This window comes from Colobus angolensis, unplaced genomic scaffold, assembly GCF_000951035.1.
Source record: "Colobus angolensis palliatus isolate OR3802 unplaced genomic scaffold, Cang.pa_1.0 Scaffold38, whole genome shotgun sequence".
NCBI lineage: Eukaryota > Metazoa > Chordata > Mammalia > Primates > Cercopithecidae > Colobus > Colobus angolensis.
In genome coordinates this window covers 8087194-8101774 of record NW_012117154.1, presented here as the reverse complement: position 1 = coordinate 8101774, position 14581 = coordinate 8087194, and the positions used below count along the sequence as shown (strand labels likewise).

Genomic DNA, 14581 nt, shown 5'->3' with positions numbered 1-14581 from the left:
TAAGATGCGACTTGCTCCTCCTTGCCCTCTGCCATGATTGTGAGACCTCCCCAGCCATGTGGAACTGTGAATCCATTAAACCTCTTTTTCTTCCCAGTCTCAGGTATGTTTTTATCAGCAGTGTGAAAATGGATTAATACAGTAAATTGGTACCACTAGAGTGGGGTGCTGCTGAAAAGATACCTGAAAATGTGGAAGCAACTTTGGAACTAGGTAACAGGCAGACGTTGGAACAGTTTGGAGGGCTCAGAAGACAGGAACATGTGGGAAAGTTTGGAACTTCCTAGAGACTTGTTGAATGGCTTTGACCAAAAAGCTGATTGTGACATGAACAATAAGGTACAGGCTGAGGTGGCCTCAGATGGAGATGAGGAACTTGTTGGGAACTGGAGCAGAGGTGACTCTTGCTATGTTTTAGCAAAGAGACTGGTGGCATTTTGCCTCCACCTTAGAGATCTGCGGAAGTTTGAACTTGAGAGAGAGATGATTTAGGGTATCTGGCAGAATAAATTTCTAAGTGGCAAAGTATTCAAGAGGTGACTTGGGTGCTATTAAAGTTTTATAAGGGAAGCAGAGCATAAAAGTTTGTACAATTTGCAGCCTGACAACGGGATAGAAAATCCCATCTTCTGAGGAGAAATTCAAGCCAGCTGCAGCAATTTGCACAAATAGCAAGGAGCCAAATGTTAATCCCCAAGACAATGGGGAAAATGTCTCCAGGGCATGTCAGAGGTCTTCACAGCAGCCCCCTCCCATCACAGGCCCAGAGGCTTAGGGAAGACCCATGGGCTGGATCCAGGGTCCCCATGCTGTGTGCAGTTTAGGGACTTGGTGCCCTGCATCCCAGCCACTCCAACTGTGACTAAAAGAGGCCAAGGTACAGTTTGGGTTGTTGCTTCTGAGGGTGCAAGCCCCAAGCCTTGGCAGCTTCCATGTGATACTGAGCCTACACAGAAGTCAAGAATTGAGGTTTCGGAACCTCCGCCTAGATTTCAGAGGATGTATGGAAATGCCTGGGTGTCCAGGCAGGAGTTTGCTACTGAGGCGGGGCCCTCATGAAGAACCTCTGCTAGGGCAGTGCGGAAGGGAAACGTGGGGTCAGAGCTCCCACACAGAGTCCCTACTGGGGCACTGCCTAGTGGAGCTGTGAGAAGAGGGCCACTGTCCTTCAGACCCCAGAATGGTAGCTCCACCGAGAGCTTGCACCGTGCACCTGGAAAAGCCACAGGCACTCAATGCCAGCCCATGAAAGCAGCTTGGAGGGAGGCTGTGCCCTGCAAAGTCACAAAGGTGGAGCTGCTCAAAATGGGAGCCTAGCTCCTGCATCAGCATGACTTCAATGTAACACCTGGAGTCAAAAGAGATCATTGTAGAGCTGTAAGATCTGACTGCCCCACTGGATTTTAGACTTGCATGGGCCCTGTAGCCCCTTTGTTTTGGCCAATTTCTCCCATTTGGAATGGACGTATTTACCCAATGCCTGTATCCCCTCTGTATTTAGGAAGTAAATAGCTAGCTTTTGATTTTACAGGCTCATAGGTGGAAGGCACTTGCCTTGTCTCAGATAAGACTTTGGACTGTGGACTTTTGGGTTAATGCTGAAATGAGTAAGGCTTTGGGGGACTGTTGGGAAGGTATCATTGGTTTTGAAATGTGAGGACATGAGATTTGGGAGGGGGCAGGAGCAGAATGATATGGTTGGGCTGCGTCCCCACCCAAATCTCGTCTTGAATTCTATCTCCCACAATTCCCATGTGTTGTGGGAAGGACCCATTGGGAGGTAATTGAATCATGGGGGCAGGTCTTTCTCCTGCGGTTCTCATATAGTGAATAAGTCTCATGAGATCTAGTGGTTTTATAAAGAGGAGTTTCCCTGCACAAGTTCTGTCTCTTTGCTGCCACCACCCATGTAAGATGTGACTTGCTCCTCCTTGCCTTCTGCCATGATTGTGAGGCCTCCCCAGCCATGTGGAACTGAGTCCATTAAACCTCTTTTTCTTCCCAGTCTCAGGTATGTCTTTCTCAGCATGAAAACAGACTAATACAACCCCCACCATCAATACCACCATCACCAGCATCGTCCCTACCACCATCACCAGCATTGTCCCTACCACCATCACCAGCATCACCCTCACCACTACCATCACCACCATCACGCCACCACCACCACCATCACCATCACTACTACCACCATCACCACCCTCACCACTACCATCACCACCATCACCCCACCACCACCATTGCAGCCACCATCATCACCATCGCCACCACCACCACCACTACCACTACTCGTAAGTAAGAGTGACAATAAAAGCACCAGGCCACGTTAGCAGAGCCCTGGCTATGGTTCAAGCATATGTGCTCAATTCTTTACAGTCAGGACCCCACTGTATTCTGGAAACAACTCCAAAGTGTCGACAGGGACTATCGTGTCTCCATCTTACAGACAAGGCTAGGGAGGTATGGAAAGGCAGGAGTACATACCTGTCTCTAAGGTGGAGGGCACTTGGCCTGGTCTGTCCAGAGCCCACAGTCTTGGCCATCTCCTGCCAGTTCCAGGATGCCCCTGTTTGTGACTACAGGAGCCTCCATACTGCCATAACTAGGTGGCACTGTGTCCATTTCCCCCTCCTCCTCTCATGCCATGGTGAGATGCACACTGAGAGCAGGACACTGGGAACAGCCCTTCCTGCTGCCTGCTGCTGGGCCATTAGGCCCTGCTGACACTTAGCAGGGCCAAAGGGCTGGCAGTGGAGAGAAGGGAGCAGAAAGATTTTCCCCCAACACTGACCTCGCACCCTGGAAAGAAGCAAGGTGGGAGGAGCCGAGAGGGAGGATGGTGCTGAGCGTGGCTGACCTCAAGGGCCGGGCTGCCGAGGCCCTGCAGAAGCGACGTGGCTGACCTCAAGGGCTGGGCTGCAGAAGCTACAGTAAGGCTGTGCACCAACAAGCTCACAGAGGAAACCACCCCCAAACCAGCCTGGACCCCATGTGCACATCCCCCCAGGCCTCCAAGCTGGCTCCTGTGGGCCAACCTGCCCCTCCTCCAGCCGCCGAGGCTTCCCTCCCAGCCTCTGACCCTGCGCCCTGTGGGGCCCAGCCTTCCTAAGGACCCCAGAGGGCCCTGGGTCAGCTGCGGGCACAGGCCCAGACGCCTGCAGCATTGCAGGGGCCACGGGATACAGCGTTCCCTCGCCGGTGAGGCATTGCTGAGCCTCCCCACGTGGGACATGTACTCATGGTGCCTGTGGACCTGCAGGAGGTCCCCTAGAGGCTTCCCGCCCCCAGGCCCGCCCGAGCCCCCGTACTTATTGCTGATGTCCTCGATCTTCTGCTCGGGCCTCTGCTTTTGCTGGAACTGCTGATTCTGCAGGTAGTTCTCCTTCAGGTAGATCTCCCAGGAGAGCAGGGCCGCCTCCTCGTTCTTCTCCAGTTTGTTCTCTGTCAGGGTGGGAGGACAGACCAGGGGATCTGGAATCCTGAGGACGGTGGACCCTAAAGCCCTGACCCACCCGGGGGTCGGTCCTGAGTGGCAGGAAGAGCCCTCCACACTCCTGCCCCGAGGGAGCCTCTGGGCTCGGTCCCCACCACTTGCTCAAGGCCTGCAGAAGGGGAGCGGCCTGAGTGGCCTGCAGGCCTGCCGAGCGTCCAGGGTTCTGGGCAGAGCTGCCACGCCATCTCCACCCCCTCTGCACCCGGGCGGCCAGGAGATTCAGGAGAGGCACTGAGAGACTGACGTACTGAGCTGCTTGTGCCTCTTGGCTGGAGTCTTCAGGATCACCCTCTTGATGAAGAGCTGCAGGTGGCTGAGGAGGATGAAGGGGGGCGGTGCGGCGGGGCGGCTGTGGTACTCCTCAATCAGGTCATGCCGCTGGAACTTCCAGATCTGGTCCGTGTGCTCCTGCACCTGCTGGAAGGTGTAGCTGTCAGAGGAGAGAGTGACATCTCGATGTCAGGGTGTTTACCTGGAACAGACCCCTCTCACTGCCCACGTACCCACTGTGATGCCACAGAGAGCAGAGCCACACCGTGTGCCCACTCTGATACCACAGACAGTAGAGCCACACCTGCGTGCCCACTCTGATGCCACAGAGAGAACCACGCCTGCGTGCCCACTCTGATGCCACAGAGAGCAGAGCCACGCCTGCGTGCCCACTCTGATACCAAAGAGAGTAGAGCCACACCTGTGTGCCCACTCTGATGCCACAGAGAACAGGCCAGCTCCAGGCACAGAACTCAGCCCACAGACCTCACAATTCCAGGCTTCCTGGGAACCAAGGCAAAAAAAAAGGAGAAGCACGCAGACTTTTGATTTTATAAGCCTCACTGGTGAATGACACAAGTGGATGTTTATCAGGAGACAGACAGTGTCTGGCATTGAACTCTAAGAGTTGATCTGCAGATTCTGACAAGCACCAGAGCCAGATCCCCTAGAGGTGCATGTGGAAGGGGCAGGGCTGCAGGGGCCTCCTGGGTGTGTCTCAGGGTGACAGGCACAGAGCCCTCTGCAACAGGAGCCAGCGGTGTGGGTGCCATACTTGCTGCAGGGACGGTGTCCTGCCACCAGCCCCTTGACCTCGAGATGACAGTCCCGGCCCATGCTCAGGTTCTCTCAATGTTCAGAACCCATGTGAAAGCAAAAGGTGGCAACCTCAGCAGCTTAGCCAATGAAACAAGAAGAGAAACAGTTGGTTCCTAACAAAACCAGGAACAAAAGAATTTTCAGAGTCCCCAATAGCACAGGGCCTGTCTGCAGAGGTTGGGAAGGGCTCTGAGGGCCTGGGAGGCTTTCTGAATTATGGGGGCAGCATGGGGAGACTGGGCTTTCTGTGGGCCACGACGGTTCCGCATCCATGCTGGGCTCCTCAGCTCCACTGTCAGGGCCAGGAATTGGCCACCAAACCCCCAAAGCCAACCCAGGGGCCCACCAGGACCCCAAACACCTGCACTTTCATTCTGCGTGGCCTCCTGGTTCCCTGGAGTTCTTTTTATGCTGCCTCTGGTGTGAGGTCCTCAGCACTTAATTTGTTCTAAGTTTAAAACCTGCAAGAGCAAACTGGAACTCCCAAAGCCTGGGGCCCACAGCTGCTGCGGCTGATCAGAGACGCGACCCCAGAGGACCACGCCCACCAGGGGCCGGATGGACAGCCACCTATTTTGTCCTTCTTGTTTCAAAAGCAACAATAACAAATAATATTCCAAAAGTTCTATGATAAGACTGCATGCTTCAAGACACTAAGGATTTAAAGAAAATGCTAGACGTTTCCAAAGAGAAGAAACAGCCACTGCATGAGTCTCCTGATGCTGCTGCAGTGAACCGCCACTGCCTTGGCAGCTTAAAGCAATCAGACTCTTCTCTCAGTCCTGGAGGTCAGGAGCCTCAGGGGGCTAAAACCAAGGTTCAGCAAGGCTGTGCTCCTCCCGTCGGTCAGGGGCCTCCATGCCTTGCCTTTCCTACCTTCCAGGGGCCACCAGCGTTCCTGGGCCGGGGGTCTCACCTCCCCCCAATGCACATTTCCATCGTCATGTTCCTTCTCTGCCTCCATCTTCCATGGCCCCTCGTGATGATGTTGGGTCTGTGCAGATAACCCTGGATAATTTCCTATCTCAGGATCCTCCACTTAACCCCATCCTCCCAGTCCCTTTTGTCATATAAGGCCCCATAGCCACAGGGTTAGAGTGTGGACATCCCTGGGGCTGTTATTCAACCTGCCACAGATGCCACAAACACCAGGCCCAGAGGAGGTGGACACGTGTGTGCAAACCCACAAAACCAGCAAAGCACGCGAAGACGGGCAGATGAAGAAGCCGCTAATGGCGCGGGAGGGCGGACATGGAGCCGTCCACAGATGGATCAGAGCTCAGGCGAAGGCGCCACAGAGCCAGCGCCCTCCGAGGCACACGGTGGGGGCAGCAGGAACGCGTCTAGGGCTGGGGAACCCGCCTCAAAGAGCTAAAGAACCCAGCAACTAACAGAAATGCTCACACTTACAGATGGCAGAAAGGAAAAGAAACCACCTGCTGGGATGCCGAGACTCGCTCGCAGGAGCTTTTAGGACTGGCTGAGGTCAGCTGGAACCAACGTGGCCAGTTGGAGTCTGCACGGCCCAATCTTGCTGACGCCACAGCCCGAGTTTCCACCCCGGGGTCCCAGTAACTCCGCCCAGATGTGCACATGAGACCCATGAGCAGACACAACTTTCCAGACCCCCCTTTTCTTCCACCAGCCACCTATTAATCCATGAACCACCCCCCGAACCTTCCCCAATAGAAACACTGCATTAAAGGCAGCGCGGGGGGACAGACGTGAATTGGGCCCCGTCTCCTTGTGGGTTGGTCTAGAAGAAAAGCTTTTCTTTTCTCGAAAACCTGGTGTCATAGTATTGGCTTCCTGCACATCAGGCAGTGAGCCCTTTAGCTCAGTCACAGGGAGACAAAGGCAGAGCCCTCGGAGCGGTGAGGGGACAGCACTGAGCAGCAGCGGCCCCGGCACGCTCCCAGGTAGGGCAGTGAGCTCATGAATAAGGCTGCTCCTGTGCAAAAGGAACTAGGCTGACACCAATATCCCTGCCCCGCGGGAGGAGGCTGCCTCCACACCTGCGCCGTGAGCGCAGGCCCATGTGGATCCATCCGCAGCACCGCGGGTCCCCAGCAGCCACAAGGACAGACCCACACCAGCTCAAGAGACGCAGCAGTGACCACGGAGAGTGGCTGTGCAGGCTCCACCAGGATATCAGTGAGGCGCCTCTGTGCACCAGCCATCCACCCTGTCCACAAGACCCTGGAGACAGCTTGGCCACTGCGGCCGAGGAACGCCGCCCACCGGCCTGCCCCACCCAGGCACTCACTTGAACATGGCGATGAGGAGGTTGAGCAGCAGGATGTTGGTGAAGAGCAGGTAGAGGCAGAGCAGGAGGACCGTCAGCCACTCGGGGAAGGCGGGCCTCTGCTGCGTCACGTCACTCTCGGGGCACTTGGGTTTGTAGGGGTCGGTGCCGTTGGGGCTGCAGTGCTCCGGGTTGAAGTTCACGCCTGGCGTTGGGAATGGGGGTGAGTGAGCCAAGAAAACAGCACAGAGTCAAGAGGATCCTGGCAGGAGGGGGCCCTCGAGGCCTCCAGTCACTGCCAGGTCCCCCGCAGGCCTGATGCCGCTCATCTGGGTGACCTCAGCTGTCACCTCTGGGCCTGAAGTCCAGAAGGAGGCATCTGTCTCCAGCCAGATACAGGTAAGAGGCCCCGGAGGCAGAGCTGCACCCAGGCTGGCCCATGCCTCCGCCCAGGGTACGCCACCCACCAGGGCACTGCCAGGGCCCCAGCCAGGGCCAGCACCAGGTCCCAAGCCTGGGGAGTTCAATTCGGTGGGAAATAATTTAAAAGGAAAGGCCAGGAGCAGTGGCTCACGCCTGTAATCCCAGCATTTTGGGAGGCCAAGGCAGGTGGATCACCTGAGGTCAGGAGTTTGAGACCAGCCTGGACAACATGGTGAAACCCTGTCTCTACTAAAAATACAAAAATTAGCCAGGCGTGGTGGCACATGCCTATAATCCCAACTACTCAGGAGACTGAGTCAGGAGAATCACTTGAACCTGGGAGGGAGGTGGAGGCTGCAGTGAGCCAAGATCTCACCATTGCACTCCAACCTGGACAACAAGAGCAAAGCTCTGTCTCAAAAAAAAAAAAAAATTGAAAAGGAAAAAAAAATTAACAACTATCCCCAAGAGAAGGGAGAGAAGGGAGATGTGGAAAAGCGAAGACGCTGCTGAGACAATGCATGGACAAGTAAAACGGGTGATTGTGAAGCAAAATAGCATCCTGCGTGCATAGACAGTAAGGGCTGTTTAATACGTAACCAGCTTCTACCTTAAACAAATCTCTAAGGAAACATAGGAAGTTGTTAACAAAGGTTAACTCTGGGAGGTGAAATTATGAATAACATTCTCTCCTTATACTTATCTTGAATTTTAAAATTGTTCAACAATGAGCAATGCAGTCCTGGCTAATCAAACGTATTTTGAATGTGTTACTAATTTTCTAAGATAGAAACTCACTCTGATGGCTATAAATTCCTATATTTAAAAAGAAGAGCTAAAATTATTAATGTAACTTTCCACTGTAGCAAACTAGAAAAAGAACAGCAAACCACCCTTTCACAATAGGAACACTCAAGAAGATAGGACTCAAAGAGAATCTCTATGATTGACAGGACATTTACAAAAACCCCGCAGCTAACATCATACCCAATGGGAAAGACTGGACGCAGACAAGCCAAAAGCAAGCAGAAGAAAGGAAATAATGAAGATTAGAATATAAATGAGATCAAGAAAACAAAAACAATTAAGTCAACAAACCAAACTCATTTCTTGAAAAAGAGCAACAAAAAATTACCACCTTGTAGCTAGACTGATCAAGAAAAAAAAAAAGAGAGACAAGGCTCAAATCGCTAAAATCAGAAATGAGAGAGAGGATAGTACTACTAATCTTACAAAAGAAATCCTAGAGAAAATTATATACTAAGAAATTAGATAATCTAGAAGAATGGACAAATTCCTAGAAAGACACAAACTACCAAAGGTGACTGGAGAAGAAATGAAAAATATAAATAGACCTGTAACACATAAGAGATTGAATTAGTCAGGCAAAAACATCACACAAAGAAAAGTTCACACTCAGAGGAGTTCACTGGTGAATTCTACCAAATGTTTACAGAAGAATTAAAACCACTCTTTTACAAACTCTTCCAAAATATAAGAGGAGGAACTACTTCCTAAGCCATTCTATGAGGCCAGTATTATCCTGACACCGAAAAGAAAACCACAGACCAATATCCTTCATGAATGTAGGTGCAAAAATCATCAAAAAAAAACAGCTAGCAAAATGAATCCAGCACCATATAAAAGAGATTATTCACCAAGACCAAGTGGGACGTGTCCCAGGAACACACAGTTGGTTTAACATTCGAAGATCAATTGATGGGATGCACCATATTAATAGCGAAAGGAGCAAAAACCATTGGAACATTCAAATAAGTGCAGGAGAAGCAGCTGACGCAGTCTACCACTCCTTCACAATAAAAACACTCAAGAAACTAGGAATAGAAGGGAACTTCTTCAACCTGATAAAGCACATTTACAAAAGCCCCGCAGCTAACATCACACTTAATGGTGAAAGACTTCTTCCCTAAGATCAGTGGACTCGTTGTCTAAAATCAGGAGCAAGGCAAGGATGTCCCCCGTTGTCCCTTCTGTTCAACATTGTACTGGAGGTTCTAGCCAGGGCACTTAGGCAAGAAGAAGAAATAAAAGGCAACCAGTTTGGAAAGGAATAAGTAAAACTGTCTCTTGTTGCAGATGACATGGTCTTGTATATGACAAATCCACAAAAAAAACTATTAGAACTAATAAAGATGTTTAGCAAGGTTTCAGGGTTCAAGATCAATCTACAAAAGACAATGTATTTCTATATACCAGTCATGAACAATTTGAAACGAAATCAATAGGACAATTCTATTTATAATAGTTTGGAAAAGAATATTTAGGAATACATTTAACAGAAGAAGCATAAGACTTATTAGTGAAAACTATAAAACATTATTAAGAGAAATTTAAAAAATAAGCAAAAACACCTCCCACGTTCACAATCAAAATCACAGATGCCCTTTTTGGAGAAATTGATGAGCTGATTCAAAAACTCTTGTGAAGATAAGGGATCCACAGGCCAAAGCAATCCTGGAAAAGAACAAATCAGGACTCACACTTTCAAATTTCAAAACTTACAGGGCTACGCCAACCTAGACAGTGTGGCTGAAACTTACTACAAGGCTACGCTCACCAAGATAGTGCAGTCCTGGCACAAGGACAGACATCAGTGGAACTGAACTGACACTCTAGAAATAAACCCTTATATGTTTTTTTTTTTTTTTTTTTTGAGACGGAGTCTCGCTCTATCGCCCTGGCTGGAGTGCAGTGGCCGGATCTCAGCTCACTGCAAGCTCCGCCTCCCAGGCTTACGCCATTCTCCTGCCTCAGCCTCCCGAGTAGCTGGGACTACAGGCGCCGCCACCTCGCCCGGCTAGTTTTTTGTATTTTTTAGTAGAGACGGGGTTGTTAGCCAGGATGGTCTCGATCTCCTGACCTCGTGATCCACCCGTCTCGGCCTCCCAAAGTGCTGGGATTACAGGCTTGAGCCGCCGTGCCCGGCCATAAACCCTTATGTTAATGGTCCACTGATTTTCAACGAGGATGCCAAGATGCTTCCCTGGGGAAAGAACAGTCTTGTCAACAAATAGTGCTGGGACAACAGGAGAGCCACAGGGAAGACTGACCCTTACCACACACCAGGCGAAACAAAAAGTAAAAGCTATAAAACACTTAGTAGGACACAGGCGTAAATCATGGCAATGGTTTTCAGCTAGGACACCAAAAGCACGATGATCAAGGAGATCGATCAGTTGAACGTCATCAAACATTCAAAAGTTCGTGCATCAAATGACACCATAAAGAAAATAACAAGTCAGCCCACAGATTGACAAAAACAATTCAAATCATACGTTTGGTAAGAGACTGGCATCCTTATGTAAAGAACTCTTACAACTCAATAATATAAAAGACAAATAACCCAACTGAAAAATAGGCAAAGATGGCCGGTCGCGGTGGCTCACGCCTGTAATCCCAGCACTTTGGGAGGCCGAGGTGGGTGGATCACGAGGTCAGGAGATCGAGGCCATCCTGGCTAACATGGTGAAACCCTGTCTCTACTAAAAATACAAAAATTAGCCAGGCATGATGGTGTGTGCCTGTAATCCCAGCTACTCAGGAGGCTGAGGTAGGAGAATTGCTTGAACTAGGGGGGCGGAGGTTGCAGTGAGCCAAGATCATGCCACTGCACTCCAGCCTGGGCGACAGAGCGAGATCTCATCTCAAGAAAAAAAAAAAAAGAAAAAAGAAAAATGGGCAAAGGACAGGAAGAGACATTTTGTCAAAAAAGACGTACAGATGGCCGAATTAGCACCAGAGGAGACGCTCAACATGGCAGGTCCTTAGAGAAATGCCAGTCAAAGCAACAAGGAGAGCCACTTCCCACCCATTGGGATGTGAGCTTTTTTTTTTTTTAAATGGACAATAACAAGTGTTGGCAAGAAGGTAGAGAAATTGGAATCCTGGGACTGGGCAGGCAGGAATGTGGAATGCGACAGGCTCTCTGGAAAACAGCCCGGCAGGTCCTCGAAAACTTAAACATGGAGTTCTCATGAGCCAGCTATGCATTCCTAGGTGTCTAAGAGAAATAAAAACATACCCACACAAAACCCTATAAATAACCATTCACACTACGTTATTCACAGCATTTGAAAAGTGGAAACGGCCCAGCATGGTGGCTCACGCCTGTAATCCCAACACTTTGGGAAGCCGAGGCGGGTGGATCATCTGAAGTCAGGAGCTCAAGACCAGCCTGGCCAACATGGTGAAACCCCATCTCTACTAAAAATACAAAAATTAGCCAGGCGTGGTGGCGGGCACCTGTAATCCCAGCTACTCAGGAGGCTGAGGCAGGAGAATTGCTTGAACCCAGGAGGCAGAAGTTGCAGTGAGCCGAGATTGTGCCACTGCACTCCAGCCTGAGCAACAAACAGAGTGAGACTCCCTCGCGGGAAAAATGAAAGAAAGAAAAGAAAGAAAAGTAGAAACAACCCATATGTCTACCAGCTGATGAATGGATGAATAAAATGTGATGTGTCCATACAGCACGGTCCTATTCAGCCATGAACAGGAAGTAAATACTGATACACGATGACGAACCTTAAAAACATGATGTCAAGTGAAAGAAGTCAGACACCAGAGACTGCCTATTACATCATCCAGTTTCTATGAAATGCCCAGAAAAGGCAACTTGCAAGTAGCTTCGTGGGTGGCTGTGGCTGAGGGGAGGGAATGGGAGTGGCTGTGAGTGAGTATGCAGGGTCTTCTCAGGGTGATGCAAATGTTATAAAATTAGATTCTGTAAAGATACTGAAAACCACTGACAGGTACACTTTATCCAGGTGAACTTTCTCTCAGTGAAGCTGTTCAAAGAAAAAAACCTTCTATATGAAAAGTGTTCTATCTGGCAGGCATGATGGCTCACGCCTGTAATCTCGGCACTTTGGGAGGCCAAGGGGGGCGGATCACTTGAGCTCAAGAGTTCAGACCGGCCTGGGCTACGTGGCGAAACCCCTGTCTCTACAAATAATACAACAATTAGCCAGGTGTGTTGGCGTGCACATGTAGTCCCAGCTACGCGGGAGGCGGGTGGGAGGATGACTTGAGCCCAGGAGGCAGACGTGCCACTGCACTCCAGCCTGGGTGACAGAGCAAGACCCTGTCAAAGAAACAGAAGGGGTTGGGGGGAAGGAAAGGGAAGGAAAAGGAAGGAGGGAGGGAAGGAAAAGGAAGGAGGGAGGGAAGGAAAAGGAAGGAGGGAGGGAGGAATGAATTCTCTCCATCAAGAGAAGGAAGTTATTTCTGATTGAGGTGAGAGGGAAAGGGGAAACAGGGTGACATTCCATTTCAGGGGGCTGTCAGCTGATGCCCCAGGTGCCCTCAGCCCACTCTGACCTCTGTGTGGCACCACTCACCCCCACCAGGCCCACCCTCGTCCCTCCCCTGGGCAGTGGGAGCCCCTTCTACTTCCTGCCACAGGAGCTGGGGAGTGAATGTCCCCAAGGAGGATGCCGGCCAGGTGGGAACTGCAGGACCCCCTGACAGAGCCGGCCTCGCTCCCACTCAGGCTGCGGCCCCTTTCCAGCCTCTCTCCTGCTTCCTGGCATCATCACCCGAGCTCCCATGGTGCCCGGCTCCTACCGTCGATGTAGCCCGGGATCTGCCCGAAGATGGTGAGGTAGGAGTGGTAGACGGCCCCCCGGAACAGCCAGTCCACCCGGCGCTCGTTGTGGATGAGGATGGCCTGCTTGGCCACCCCAAAGGACACCACCCACACGGCCAGCAGGAAGAGGAAGAAGAAGACATCCTTCATCTGCAGGACAGAGAGGTATGAGGGCTACATTCTCCCGGCCCCCGACACTCACTGGGCCCAGAGGCAGGCCCAGCAGCGGTGGAGATGGCACTGCCACTCACAGCACAGACGCAGCATGCGGGAGACCCCCAGGAGCAGCCCTGGGGCTGCCTCCACACTCTCACAGACGGCCAACATCTTTGTGCTGGCACCACAAAGTGCAAGAGGGGTCAGACATAACCGTGATCCCAGGAGGAAAGCTCCTGGAGCTGAATCAGAGGTCAGGAATGAGTGGGGGTCAGAAAGGAGAATGAGGGAAGGCTTCCTGGAAGAGGTGACACACAGGCAAAGGTATGAGAAGGGCATTCTTGGGAGCCCAAGGGGCAAAGAAGGGACAGGGGGCCGGCAGGTGTGCTTAAGCCCTGTTCTGAGTCACAGGCAAGGGGCCTGCCCTCCCTGAGGCCCACCCTGGGCTGCAGGCCGCGATGGAGCTGGTGCCCCCGCCCCCTTACCATCCGCTTCACAATGATGATCTTGGGCCCCAGCGTCTTACTGACGGTAAAAATGTGCATGAGCCGGAGACAGAACAGGATGAAGTCCAGAGAGAGGATGACGCGCCCGGGATACAACGTCGCCGGGATGAGCCTGGCCGCCAGGCAGAAGCACACACACCTCAGCCACCTGCCACAGTGGCCCTCGGAGCTGTCCCCTGCCACTCCTCCAGCTGTCCCCGCCCAGGTGGGCCCTGGAGGCAAAGGGCTCTGGTGGGCCCTGCATCCCAGGTGTTCAAAGCCGGCATGAGATTGAGGAGCAGAGCCTCCCACTTCTCTTCAGAAAGGTCTGGACGCCCAGCCCCACAGGGCAGTCTGGCATGGGGGCACCCTAGGGAGCCAGCAGGTAGCCAGGGCCCTCTTGCCTCAGAGAAAGGGGGCTGTGGCCTCGCAGAGACCCGAGACCATCACAGGCAGTGAAGTGACCCCACAGCAGGGAGGCAGAGGGAGAAAGGGGCAGCTGCATGTCCGTGGAGCTGGGACAATTCCAGTGGTTGCCATCCTTGGCCCCTTGCACATGGACAATCTCAGCTCTGCCAGGAGCTCTCATGCCCCTTCTGTGCTCCCTCGACAATCCCAAGGGTAGGTGGGGCACTGCCACCCGGACACCCATTACACAGATGACAATCCGGGGTTCACAGAGGAGCCGAGCCTCGTCCAGTACAGCTGGCTCCAGACCCGGCCTGTGCTCATCCCCTGCGGGCCTGGCTGCCTCAGATAGGGGCCCACCACCGGGGTGAGGCCACTCACCTGCAGGTCAGCCCTGCCACGAAGAGCAAGATGGCACCGACGTCCAGCTTATTCCAGAAGTCACTGAAGTACAAGGCTGCCTTCTTCATCAGCCCGCACTCGTCAGGGTCATAGAAGAGCTAATGGGAAGAGGGGCGGTGGGGAGGCAGACGCACTGTCACTCTTACTATCCTCACTGTCACATCACTCTCCACTATCATCACAATTACTGTTGTTACTATCACTGCTGTCACTATTCACTATCACCACTGTCCTCACTGTCACCATCACTGTCACATCACTCTCCACTATCATCA

At 52.0% G+C, this 14581-nt stretch overlaps 1 protein-coding gene and 1 long non-coding RNA gene across 2 annotated transcripts in view; one reads left to right on the top strand and one right to left on the bottom strand.

The window, feature by feature from the left end:
• Window positions 1-14581, bottom strand: part of TRPM2 (transient receptor potential cation channel, subfamily M, member 2) — a 116824-nt gene that overhangs the window by 24844 nt on the left and 77399 nt on the right. Inside the window, exons 13-18 of the mRNA XM_011954232.1 lie at window positions 14286-14404; window positions 13497-13629; window positions 12834-13005; window positions 6849-7032; window positions 3742-3923; window positions 3309-3441 (exon numbers count right to left, since the gene is read on the bottom strand). Of these exons, the coding sequence (XP_011809622.1) occupies window positions 3309-3441; window positions 3742-3923; window positions 6849-7032; window positions 12834-13005; window positions 13497-13629; window positions 14286-14404 (923 nt within the window). The remainder of the gene's footprint in view (window positions 1-3308; window positions 3442-3741; window positions 3924-6848; window positions 7033-12833; window positions 13006-13496; window positions 13630-14285; window positions 14405-14581) is intronic.
• LOC105520414 lies at window positions 4128-6363 on the top strand. The gene is made up of 3 exons (XR_001003132.1): window positions 4128-4146; window positions 4212-5904; window positions 5995-6363. It is a non-coding gene; the product is annotated as an uncharacterized LOC105520414 (long non-coding RNA).